Source organism: Polyodon spathula, chromosome 17 (assembly GCF_017654505.1).
Source record: "Polyodon spathula isolate WHYD16114869_AA chromosome 17, ASM1765450v1, whole genome shotgun sequence".
Classification (NCBI taxonomy): Eukaryota; Metazoa; Chordata; class Actinopteri; order Acipenseriformes; family Polyodontidae; genus Polyodon; species Polyodon spathula.
This window is the reverse complement of record NC_054550.1, coordinates 5,913,268-5,926,902: the sequence shown is the minus strand read 5'-3', so window position 1 is coordinate 5,926,902 and position 13,635 is coordinate 5,913,268. Positions and strand designations below refer to the sequence as shown.

At 36.1% G+C, this 13,635-nt stretch overlaps 1 protein-coding gene across 5 annotated transcripts in view; it reads right to left on the bottom strand.

Annotated features, from left to right (window-relative positions):
• The window catches only part of LOC121329748 (myotubularin-related protein 13-like), a 126,362-nt gene that overhangs the window by 87,444 nt on the left and 25,283 nt on the right, over positions 1 to 13,635 (bottom strand). For all 5 annotated transcript variants that reach the window (XM_041275499.1, XM_041275494.1, XM_041275495.1 and 2 more), the window contains exon 2: positions 12,685 to 12,770. In XM_041275499.1, coding sequence (XP_041131433.1) covers positions 12,685 to 12,770 — 86 coding nt within the window. The remainder of the gene's footprint in view (positions 1 to 12,684; positions 12,771 to 13,635) is intronic.

Genomic DNA, 13,635 nt, shown 5'->3' with positions numbered 1-13,635 from the left:
TTCTTCCTCTGGTGGTTACAGGTCAAAAGTGAAGCTTGCCATTCAATTTTTCCGGGACACTGAAGGTTTAGCTTAATAAGAGCTATTGGCTGTAGTAGGTTGTGAGTTTGCAAACTTATGTAACCTCCTCTTAAGGGGGATGCTTAATTATATATATTATATAGATATAAAAAAGAAAAGAACAACTTGCGTGATATTTTTTTTAAATGAGGAATCGGTGAAAATGACAGGTAGGCGGGCACATTATTTCCTCTGTCTGCTAGTGGCCAGTACTGTAAGCAGCAAAGGGCAAGATGGCTCCCTCGCAGAAAAGTACAGCATGGAATTACTTTGAGAAATAAATGAGTAATGTACAGTGCAATCTCTGCAAAATCAATATTGGCGATCACAAATCAACAAGCTCCATGCTTAATCATCTAAAACTTAAGGATCCACCTACTTTGCAAACGGACTGTGGAACATTAACTTCAAAAATGATTGCAAAGGATATGTTACCTAGAAGGGTTCTGAGTGTTTAAAACCACTGTGTTCGGATATTTAAGGCAGCACTTGGCACCTTCAAATACAGAAACGGAACACAAATTAGCACTCATCACATCATTTTTGGATCCTTGACACAAACACTACAACAGGTAATCTCTGAATTAGCGTTATCTTTGAATTAGTCAATGAGAGAATAACACACTTGACACTGGAGAAAGTTCAGTGTCAGTCAGTACTGAGATCGTTGTATCCGGGTCGATCCTGTATGTGATCGTTCTAATAGGGCTAATTTGCATTGAAAAAAATCAGTTCTTCTTGTTGGGATCGTTAAAAACGGGTGTTCGTTTTAAGAAGAGTTCGTTATAGTGAAGTTGGCCTGTATATATAGAAGGAAACATACAGAACAGTAGGATCTTGCAGAAGAACTTGAAGCGTCCAGCGTATTTCAAGTTTTCACATCCCAATCTATTAGCACATCTAAAATCAAAATAAAATGAACCATTGCAGGTAAAAACAAACAGGCATTATTGATCACTTGCTATACATTGATAACTAAGGCAGGTAATACTGTACTGTATGTAGGTGCTTTCATATTCAAGACTACACAATACACTTATTCACATGAAGCAGTCTGAAAAGTGACGACGCTCCCTTCTGGAAAAACCTCAATTCTCCAAAAGGATCCAAATGAGAACCATTATATCCTTGCGTTTCTGACTGGCCCATGGTGGCCCCCCCATATTGTAAGTGTTATGGCAAGTAATTATAATTATTTGTCCTACCCCTTTAATGAATACACACGCACAGTTATTTAAACATTTCAATGATCACGTTATCATATAGAAACTTGAATTAAAAACAGCACTCTTTTTTTTTTTTGGTTTGTTTGTTTGCCAGACAATGTGTTGATTAGTCATATAAAAACATTCGTGACTAACATATGGTTTGATTCCTTTGAGAGCCAAGACATCTTGGCTGATTAGCTATTTTAACAACACGACAGCAACGTGCTGGACCGCATGTCACTTTCAGCCATTTGATACACCGATTCAACAGCTATCTCAACAAAGACAGTACATCTGCACAACCAAAAGAAACAAACAATCCCCTCTATCAGTGATCACCTTTCCTTCACCTCTTCCAGGCTCCGGCTGACAATGGCATGTCTCATCGTTTCTGGGTAACCCTAGAAACCCATAACGCAGCTCTCATTGTTCACAGACATGCCGCTCTGTACCTATTTACATATTTTTTGAGTAACAGTGGCATCCTTCCCGGAAGCTTGCGTTCCAGATTACAACAGGGACAAGCTATAACAAAAAAGGTTCAAAAAGTCATGATGCTGTACAAGAGGAATGACTCAATACTTAACTATCTACTGGTCAAACCAGGTCAATTTTTTTTATATTTTAACAAAATTGGACCCCAAAGCATTGTATTTAAAAATATATTCGCAAAAAGTTAGTAATTCCAATTTCTGTCAACATTACCCCAAGCATGATTTAGAAGCGAATGTGGAGTTTAATCACATAGCTGTTACCAAAGCCAAGTGTATTATTGATTACAGGTGCACAGATTTGATATGTTTCACTGCCACAAAAAAAAAAAAAAAAAAACTAAACAAATAGAACAATTTTAAATGTCTCCTTCCATCGGAAAAAGAGACTAATGAAGTCTCAGAAATCCAGAATCTGTACTTTGTGTAGGAGTTTGTAGAGATTAATACACAGTATCAACTTTACCGCAAATGTGTTGTAAACCATGTTTACTGCATTACGCTGTAAATCAGTATCATGCTTTATCTTAATGGACAGGTCAAATGTTATTATTCAGTAACCAGCTAGCTCTATTCATTACACTAATAAACATATTTTTCAAGAAGCACTCGTGCAATTTACTATAAACCTTAACCGTCTTTGCCTGCTGTGCTAAAGCAACCTGTAGGAAACATGAGCCTCCAAAACACAAGGTAATCTTTTTTAACTACATTTTTTACGCTTGCGGCAAAGAATGTTGTAACCATGTTTTATTACAATTTGATAAGCGGCTGTGAAAAAAAGGGAGCCACAAAGGCTGCTAAAACAAAGAAATCCATTTTTTTTTTTTTTTTTTTTTTTTTTTTAAGGCAAACATTTTATGCGATCAACTCAACGCCCAAGTTATCAGGTTTCTCACAAATCCAGGTGGATTCAAATGCCTGACTGAATACCCTAGGACTTAAAGACACTATGAAAAATGAAGCCAGATTTTTAAGAGCTGTCCTAAAAAACAAACTTTGTTTTTAAAGTCTGACCAAATTTACGATGACAATACTGAGAACGAGGAAGATCTTACAGAAATGAAAAACATTAAAACAATGGTTAGAAAGGTTAAAACATTATAAAAAAAGAAACACAAGGTTGAATCCCAACCCTGCACAGCCTTACTATACCACCCTGAATTAAATTAGGTGTGTATCCTAATTCCACCACAAGCCTCATCAGTTTCAAGTGATTCAATCTGTACTAAAAATGCATACTCTTTCCCTTAAGGATAATAATAATAATAATAATAATAATAATAATAATAATAATAATAATAATAATAATAATAATAATAATAATAATTAGCGCAATTCAGATTTTTGATGTGATGATTATTTCATTCTTAATGTGCCATACAGAAAATGTTGATTTGATTCTATGCATCAAATACAGGATGTATGTACTTCCTGTAAGCAATCCAAAAGAGGCACAACAGGAGGAATACCATGTAAATAAAAAAATAAAAAAATATTCAAAAGACAGCCCCACCCCCAAGAACATGAAAAATACAAACTTATTCTAAAGACCCATTTGTTGCAAATTATATGGTGTAATTATTCAGAAATCTATTGTGATTTGAAAAGAATGTAGGGCAATTACTACGATAGCCTGTTTTTAAAGTGATATGCAGCTGCTATCACTATTTTGTACATTGCATTTTTTTTTATTGACCTTTAAAAGGAAAAACACCTGACAAAACATTAGATCGTTTAGAATGCCATGAACACTTTGGAGCTGCAATAAATCAGTCACCAGATTGCTATCTTACCTAAACTTGTTTTCTCGCACTATATCATAACTCCAAAATAAATAAATCATGCAGACAATAGCTTAAAAATATGTTTGCCAGAACCAGGTATCCCCATTACAAACGTTAAAACTAAACTAAACATGTGTTTGTGTGTGTAGGGGATGGTTTTTTTATTTTTTTTAAAAACAGATTTTTCTGCTCTTAATGAAAAACTATTTTTTTTAAACTATGAAAAAAATCAAGCTTTTTTCTCCCCAAAATGTATGATGCTTAAATATGTTATTCCCACCTAAGTAATTTAACAAACAATTCTCACTATTTCTTAAAACAAACAGAGATGGCCAGTTAACAACTTAATGACAGCCCATTCCATAAACAGTACATGCATTCACTATCAAAGCTGTAATTACAAATTAGACCATACAAAAGTAAATGACATCATCCGCCACATGTACTGTACATGGCCAAAGTGTGACCCCCCCACCATGTTTAATCAAAATGCAGTTCTCTAGATGCAAAACTTTACACGCACGCACATGTGTTCCTCAGTATAAATCCCATTGATAGGGATTTTCATTCAGAGTGGCAGGTATTAAATGCCTATTGTTTGTGCAGAACACAGCTTTACATTGTGGGCTAATGCAGCTTTCACACCCGACGCAGCAGCGCTTCTGTATGACGTCTAATGAAATTGTGAAAAAAAAAAAAAAAGAAAGGGGGGAGTATCCCAAATCTATTGCTACCCATTTCAAAATGTTAGTCAAATGTTACCATAACTACAATATTCTCATAAATGTTAGCTTGCACACTATTAAACCACGCAGTAAAACATTATACAAAAAGAAAGCCAGGCATCTCGTTCAAAAGCGATTTGGATTTCTTTTTGTATCCCACCATAAAGAGCATCTTAATGGTGCAGAATTTATACTCTATTGCGTACTGAAATGACTCAAGAAGTTCTTTATGTTGCCGAGCAAGACTGTTTATTTCTACAAGTACGTTTAATGACTGGAAACTCTTGGACTGTGCGGACAAACAGTGAAAACCAATTATCACAAGATATGTCCTTCAGATGAAGAGTGTCTTGACCTTTGTGTGTTCTATACAAAGAACCAACCCTCAATGTAACAGTATTGGTTTTGTTAATTCTTTACAGTTTTACAGTGGTATCAAGTAGCATAGACTCACTTGTAATAGCTAATGGAAACTCTGCTAAGTAAATACACAAGACAAAATACAGTGCAGTATATTCTGATCCGGCATGGTTCCCTTCATAACCACTACAATGTGTAATCGTTTTGTTACAGGTACAGGTACGACAGCAACAGCTGGACGGAAAACACCTTCAGCTGATAATTAATTATCTGGTTCTATGTAATTATTTGATTAAACATACTGTATCACTCATGTAAAAAATGTTCCCTGTTTTAGTATTATATACAACACTGTTACCGACGCTGTACAGCATTTACTAGCACAACCTTCCATTAAAGACCTAGGGAGGCAGCTTCAAGTGCAACGAAAAACAGGACAATTCAAAACGAGCCATTTTAAAAGCGAAAACAAACATACATTTTGTAATACAAACTCAAAAGTATAGTTACAAGTCTTATCTGCCCAAATAGAGTTTTTAAATGTTTTGTTCAATATGTACAGTTGAATCAAGCAAAACAAACGTCTTGAGCTCTGAGATTGTGGCAAACCACCCTTAAATTAAATTAGCATGTTCTGAGATAGACTAATGGCCATCAAAGAAATTCCTTGCTTTCAATTTGAATTTATATAGTACATGTTTATTTTCCATGTGTTTTAACACGGAGATAGTAAATTCAAATAACAAAGAAGCTGTGGTACTGGGAAGCAGCGAATTCCAAAACAAACACAAAACACATTCATGCAAAGAATAGCTGTCACAACACATTGAAATTATTTAAACACATTGTGTCCATTCTCTTGATATTCTCAAGACAGGAATAAACATGGGCCCTAGGGAAATATTTACCAAACAGACCTTTTTATCTTAAGATTTTAGCTTTAGGGTTAATTTTTTCCTTTTGCATTATTGTAAAACAGTTCCTGACACAAGTTGTACATAGTGGCGCTTGATTAGCAAGAGGTAAAGTAGCAGTTTTCTTGCACAGCCTGATTCGAATTGCATGATGGAGACTAATGGAAAGATACACAGTATAAAACAGTATTACCATACACTGTACCAGCAAAGCAGAAAAATTATGACCTTGATGAAAAGATATAGGTCAGTACTGTATACTGAAGGCCATATGAAACAGGCCATGTTGTCCATCAATGCTCGTCCTGTCCCTACTAGATGTTCGATCACAGATCATTGTCCAGTTGGTTCTTGACAGCGACAACTCCATTATAAGGCAGGCCTGTTCAAATGTTATGCACAGTACCATTCGGTATTTAATACCCACATTTTTGTGAGTGGCATGCAACACTTGTAGTTCACATTCAACAGAACTTACCACAGTTCAACTCAGTCCTTTATACCTTTGGATTTCTGAGTTTTACAAGCTTGCTTATTATCCTATAAACTAGGTCAGTTAAGACAGGAAATAGCAGGGGTCCCAGCAGTGGTCATTGCAGCACACCACTTTGTTTTTCCACAAATAAGATACTAAAAGACAATACACAAACTGCTTGCTGACGGCATGGGTACTCTAACTTCCACTGGTTTACTGTAAATGTGCATTTACAAGCCAACCAATTATATAATATTATATTTTATATGTACATAAAAGTAATCATTCTTGCTGGGCTACTGCAAGCCTAGAGAAGAAAAACAAAGCAAGTTTTCAGTTAGCTTGGTGTTTACAAAAAGAGCAGAAAGCAGCTTGACCTATTTATGCACATAATATCATATAAAATTAACATCTTGATAGAATGTTGCCTTTATATTCTACACCATAGAATAATATCAAGTCCCAATGTGGAAATGGTTATTTTTATTGATTTTCTTTTTTTTAAAAAGAGGGCCTATTATGGTTTTAGTTCAAAGGCGTGCATTAATTATTTAAAATATTCAGCTGTGAAACATCAACAACAAAACAACCTGGCTTTATCTAAAAAAAACAAAAAACAAAAAACAATAATACTGATATGGCACCAATGGTAATGTGGTCTGATAACAACTTTGTAAAATCAAAGAGAGTTGACACAACACACAGCAACTCTACATGCCAAGTCAATGCACCCCCTCTCCTCAGATGTAATAAACCACTGTGTAACCCTAACCATCCCACAAAGGAAGTACTGAAGAGAACTGGAAACTAACTGCCCTTACTCATAATGTCTTGTTTATATCAGACCGATTACCTTATATCTTCTACACTTGCACTTGCATTTTTCTAATTACTACATGGATTCCAGGTTCTTAAGATTTCAGCGCACTGGATTATGATGCCAGTACCCAAATCACTCACATTTTGACAAAGCAAATCCACCACAAATTAGACGGAACATGCTTCAATGTTCGCACACGCAAAGGAGCATGCATACAACACACAAACTTCTGGAAATGTTAAAGATCAAAAAGAAGTAGTAGACACTACAATGTTAAAAGTGCAGGTTTGGCAGTAAAACAAAACAGAAAATTTGATGGCCAACATAATAACTCTCAAGCACACCAGATGATACCCAGGTCAGTTCTGCGCTACTCACTTCAGTTCTTTTAACCCTTCATAGATATGGCGATGGTCATACGGTTACAGCTCCAAGTTATTTAATAGACATAACCATTGTGGGTTAGAATTACAGAGACACAATTGCATTAATGGTGTTAGCAAGCGCTCATAAAAGCTTAAGAGTGCAAAAAAAAAAAAAAAAAAAAAAAAAAAGCATTAACAAAAAACAAACAACATGTTCTCTTTTGCTGACTTTGTACTCTGTAATAAATTCCTCAAATGCTTGTCAAATATGTTTATACTGGGGAAATCTGTAAATAATAACCATTTGCCCACCAGAAAAAAGAAAACCAAAAATACCATTTGTTACATCGGTATGTTAAACACTACAGTATATCTTCATTAAAACTACAAAGCTGGAATCCCAATTATTCATGCATTTACCAGCAAGCAGACAGCTGCATTTGAGAGGTTGAAACTATTTATTAAATTTTTTTGTTGTTGTTGGCGACTGTTTTCTGTATTTTAAAAAAGGCCACCTTTTAATACTGTAGCTTGGTTGCTTAATGCGATTGCAGCTTAAAATAATTCCCTGGTACTTCTATACACATCAATTCATGCAGCCTGTAAGACGCTTTGACCCTGAAGACACTGCTGGGTTGAAATGACCCAAGAAGTGAAGCAGTAACAGACTTCCTGGAAGGCAAGGCAAGCAAACTGAGAACTTCTTTTAAAATAAAAACACAGCATATGATTTGGTTTAGTATTTTAATAACTGTGGGTATTATTCATATATTACTGTTGGTACAGTCACAACTCTTCAAATAACATACATAGTTCATGTCATGGAAATTGTTTTTGACGCTTAGGTACCTCCTCTAGTCTCCCCTGCCTCCAGATCCCACTCCTTCTCCACCCTCGCCCCGCAGTGTGGAACGACCTTCCTACGGATATCAGGACTTCCCAGTCCCTGACCACCTTCCGGAGCCTCCTCAAGACACACCTCTTCAGACAACACCTGGAAAACTCAACTCTTCCCTTCTGGACAATATAAAACTCTGCCTTTAATGCACTTTAACTTGCACTGATCTGCTCCCTATTTTACTGTATTTAATCCTGCACTTAACCCAATCTGTAGTATTTTGTATTTCACCTGCACTCGTATCTTACCCTGATGTAACTATCAACACTGTTATCTGCTCCTGAACTGCCCTGATATCAAATTGTACTGTGTTTTGTATTTGCTCTTATTAGGACTGAAGTCATTGTATTTTGTATTTTGCTCTTAATTGTACTGTAATTCTAGATATGTATTTTTTGTATACAACTGTAAGTCACCCTGGGTAAGGGCGTCTGCTAAGAAATAAATAATAATAACGACATTATTGAATTACCTAATTTTGCTTCACAGCGTCGAATGAAACCTGCTGAATAATGTTATGTTAACATACTGAATTGCATAAGGATTTGTAGTTTTCCCATATACGTGACATACAACAGATAGAAATTGAAAAACAAAATTGCTAAACTTTTGCCCACAGTGATTACGGTACTCCTCGTGCAAAAGACTGATCTGTGATATGTCATTACAAACAAAGTTTCTTGCAAGTTGTTTATTGTTTAAAGTGTTGTACTGCTCTCAGAAAACGTGCCTTTGCCTTTACAGTTGTGTGTGCCTCTTGTATGAGCTGGAATCACTAGTGCTTGGAGTCTTCTTCAGATGGATTTATCTCCACTCCCTGCATGTACTCTATAGGTATTTTTTTTATTTTACACTTTCTGTAAAAGAATACAGACAAAAAAAAGAAAGTTTCACTTGAGTTTTTATTGGGCTTCCTGCCCAAATGCAGCAGGCATGTGTCTGTGAAATGTCAAACAATCAACAACGATAGTATTTGACTTGTTATTCATATAAAACAGGGGTCTATAGAGTAACTGACTGCAACACCTAAAAACAATACTGTAAGTGATTACTCATACGATACTGGACTCACTCAGCACAATAAATACCTAAATATATATAATATTATGTCTATATATATATATATATATATATATATATATATATAGACATAATGTCACTGGTTGAAAATGCTTTTTTTCAATGTTATTACAGGAATAATTGGAAATATGATCTAAAAACAATGGGGTGCCTTTGCCCCCCCCCCCCCTTGAGTGCAACTATATTCTAGCTAGAAGAACGATATTGAACGTTAGGGCATTTACTGTTTTAAATAAAACCTTCTGTAATCTACATATTTTCTTGCAGGGGATCCTTATTAACAACAAATGTACTAGAAAGAAATACTGTTACTGGCCTGGTCATGTATCGCAGGGTGCCTTAACGACTCCCTGAGTCTGCTATCTGGAGAACCTTCCTTAGGACTGTCTTAACAGAGTCAGTAGCTTGATAACGATTCAGAGTTTAAATATCTGGAACATGACAAATCGTTCAAGCATGGGGGTTTTGAGTTCCTCAATTAAAAGATGAATGGGTTTAAACAAACTGTCAGATAAACACAATGATGCATTTGTTAACACAGGAAATACCAGTATCCAATGCACGCTCCAAAGAAAACGCACTACACATTTTCAGTAACACGGCACAAAGCATCAGAAGGCTCTTTCTTTTTATCAGAATTTTTCGATCTAAACTAAAAACTTCTCAACTGTATTTTTCTATCAAATCACCGGAATGTCCGTTCTGATTCCATTACTGGCACGCTTTTAAAACAGAACAAAACAATGAAATGTAACCAAAAATCAATGCTGCCTCGGTATGAAAAAACTATTCAAATGGCAATACTACGCAAACAGGATAATCCTGTATCCATTCAACTACAGTTCCAAACACAAGCTCATACAAAAGTTATTTTATGGTGAACAGTTCAGTAGATTATGATTTTGACAAATATGATTGTTTTGTGGTCTGACCGTTCTTACACTGAAGGAAGGAGTATTGATTGTAATAATGGTGTGTATACAGTCTCCTCAAAAGGAAAAGCAAACTATAGGCATGCATATATATATATATATATATATTATATATATATATATATATATATATATATATATATATATATACACACACACATACACACACACACACACACACACACACACAGTACTGTGCAAAAGTTTTAGGTAGGTGTGAAAAAATGCTGTAAAGTAAGAATGATTTCAAAAATAGACATGTTAATAGATTATATTTATCAATTAACTAAAGGCAAAGTGAGCGAACAGAAGAAAAATCTAAATCAAATCCATATTTGGTGTGACCACCCTTTGCCTTCAAAACGGCATCAATTCTTCTAGGTACACTTGCACAAAGTCAGGGATTTTGTAGGCATATAGTCAGGTGTATGATTAAACAATTATACCAAACAGGTGCTAATCATCAATTCAATATGTAGGTTGAAACACAATCATTAACTGAAACAGAAACAGCTGTGTAGGAGGAATAAAACTGGGTGAGGAACAGCCAAACTCAGCTAACAAGGTGAGGTTGCTGAAGACAGTTTACTGTCAAAGGTCATACACCATGGCAAGACTGAGCACAGCAACAAGACACAAGGTAGTTATACTGCATCAGCAAGGTCTCTCCCAGGCAGAAATTTCAAGGCAGACAGGGGTTTCCAGATGTGCTGTCCAAGCTCTTTTGAAGAAGCACAAAGAAACGGGCAACGTTGAGGACTGTAGACGCAGTGGTCGGCCAAGGAAACTTACTGCAGCAGATGAAAGACACATCATGCTTACTTCCCTTTGCAATCGGAAGATGTCCAGCAGTGCCATCAGCTCAGAATTGGCAGAAAACAGTGGGACCCTGGTACACCCATCTACTGTCCGGAGAAGTCTGGTCAGAAGTGGCCTTCATGGAAGACTTGTGGCCAAAAAGCCATACCTCCGATGTGGAAACAAGGCCAAGCGACTCAACTATGCACGAAAACACAGGAACTGGGGTGCAGAAAAATGGCAGCAGGTGCTCTGGACTGATGAGTCAAAATTTGAAATATTTGGCTGTAGCAGAAGGCAGTTTGTTCGCCGAAGGGCTGGAGAGCGGTACACGAATGAGTGTCTGCAGGCAACAGTGAAGCATGGTGGAGGTTCCTTGCAAGTTTGGGGCTGCGTTTCTGCAGATGGAGTTGGGGATTTGGTCAGAATTAATGGTCTCCTCAATGCTGAGAAGTACAGGCAGATACTTATCCATCATGCAATACCATCAGGGAGGCATCTGATTGGCCCCAAATGTATTCTGCAGCATGACAACGACCCCAAACATACAGCGAAAGTCATTAAGAACTATCTTCAGCGTAAAGAAGAACAAGGAGTCCTGGAAGTGATGGTATGGCCCCCACAGAGCCCTGATCTCAAACATCGAGTCTGTCTGGGATTACATGAAGAGAGAGAAGCAACTGAGGCTGCCTAAATCCACAGAAGAACTGTGGTTAGTTCTCCAAGATGTTTGGGCCAACCTACCTGCCGAATTCCTTCAAAAACTGTGTGCAAGTGTACCTAGAAGAATTGATGCTGTTTTGAAGGCAAATGGTGGTTACACCAAATATTGATTTGATGTAGATTTTTCTTCTGTTCACTCACTTTGCATTCTGTTAATTGATAAATATAAACTATTGATATGTCTATTTTTGAAAGCATTCTTACTTTACAGTATTTTTTCACACCTGCCTAAAACTTTTGCACAGTACTGTATGTATGTGTGTGTGTGTGTGTGTGTGTGTATATATATATATATATATATATATATATATATATATATATATATATATATATATATAATTCTCACTGCTTTCAAAATCATTTTGAATGTTGTAAATCATTACAATAAAAGAATTAGTATCAAAGCATAAAAAAAAATAAAAAATAAAAATCGGCAATAAACAAATAAGCGAAAACTTATTTCTGCAAACCAAATCTGAAACGGTTATAGGACGTGCAAAATATGCAGAATCAAATGCTGTAGCATCGCAAAACAGATGGCTCTCCTTAGTGCTGTGGTTTTGCATTCCTAAAAGTATGTCATCTCCAATTGTTAATTTATAAATGAGCATTAAATAGAATTAAATAAAAGTGCGTGAAATTATAATTACTGCATGTTAACATCCCGTTTTGAAGCATGTCATGTTATAATATATTGTTACATTTGTTAGTTTTTTTCGCAGACTGATACACAGAAAAAATGTAATACATTTAACTAATTGCAGTTCTTAACACAAATATAGGCATTCCTTTACAATTAGGTAACTTTGTTATTTTAAGGAAGGTGATATTTAAGCAGAAAATACACCAACGTATTCAAGTTGAATCAGTTAAACTTTCCAGCATGCATTTTATTATATGTCACTTCTATAGTTGCCTATTGGGTAATGTTTTGTAACCACAGTCTCTCTTTAAAAAAGCATGTGTCACATTGAAACAGCACAGCGCACTCGCCTTCAATTTGAGCAGTTTGCGAAGGTTCCAATCATACTGTTCTTCAATTACTTACCATCTCTATTCCCTGAGGGAAGGGGGTATCTTCCCAGTCTTTCTGTGGGAAACGCTGGATTATTTTTCCATAACCCTCCCCTGACCCTGTAAAAATTAAGAAAAAAAAAATACAAAATTACTACTCTTTGGTAAAAGTGATTTTATTTGGTTATGTGCAAATGAAACTTGTAGCCCCTTGCTGGGTTTTAAAAGCAGAACAAGCTTAGCGATCAGAAGAACTGTAAAACTCTGGGCATCTCAGCTATTGTATGGAGACATTACTAGTCATAACCAAGCCGGTTTACAATTACCAGCAGCCTCCTAAAACTGACCACCTTTTAAAAACAGGCAGGTAATGATACTTAAGTACTGTAAACTGCATCATTCATTCAGCCACACAGAGTAATCATGAGACCCAGCGTATACCAGGAGAACATGCCCCACTCCAGGACTTTACTAAACCCAGTTGGACAGACAGGTACTAATAAAATAATCTTTTTCTTTTTTTTTAAATCTGTAATATGAAGGATTTCAGAACTTCTCAGAAAACCACTGTGTAATCAAATCAGAAAGCAGAATTGCATTTGCATAAATGTACATTGCATTGCAGTTTCATCCTCAAAAAAAAAGATCATAATTATCAAAACAGAAGCCAGGGACAATGTGGCTGAGGAGTTATGTTGCTCTCCTTGGCTCCGAAGAGTTTAATTTCTCTGTTTCCTTAATTATTTGCAGTGCTTCTCGTGACGAGCAGCCATTGACAGGCTGTGTCAAAGAGAAGCCAGAACGTGTGTGTATTTCATAGCAAGGAATGTCTCAATTATAAAGGAATGGACAACAACAACAACAACAACAACAACAACAACAACAACAGAAATGACAGTGTGGTTATAATGTAAGTTGATACTTTGCAATGTTGCTGTTGATTTATAGGATGCAATTTGCCAAAGGGGGCTTGGATGCCCATTTA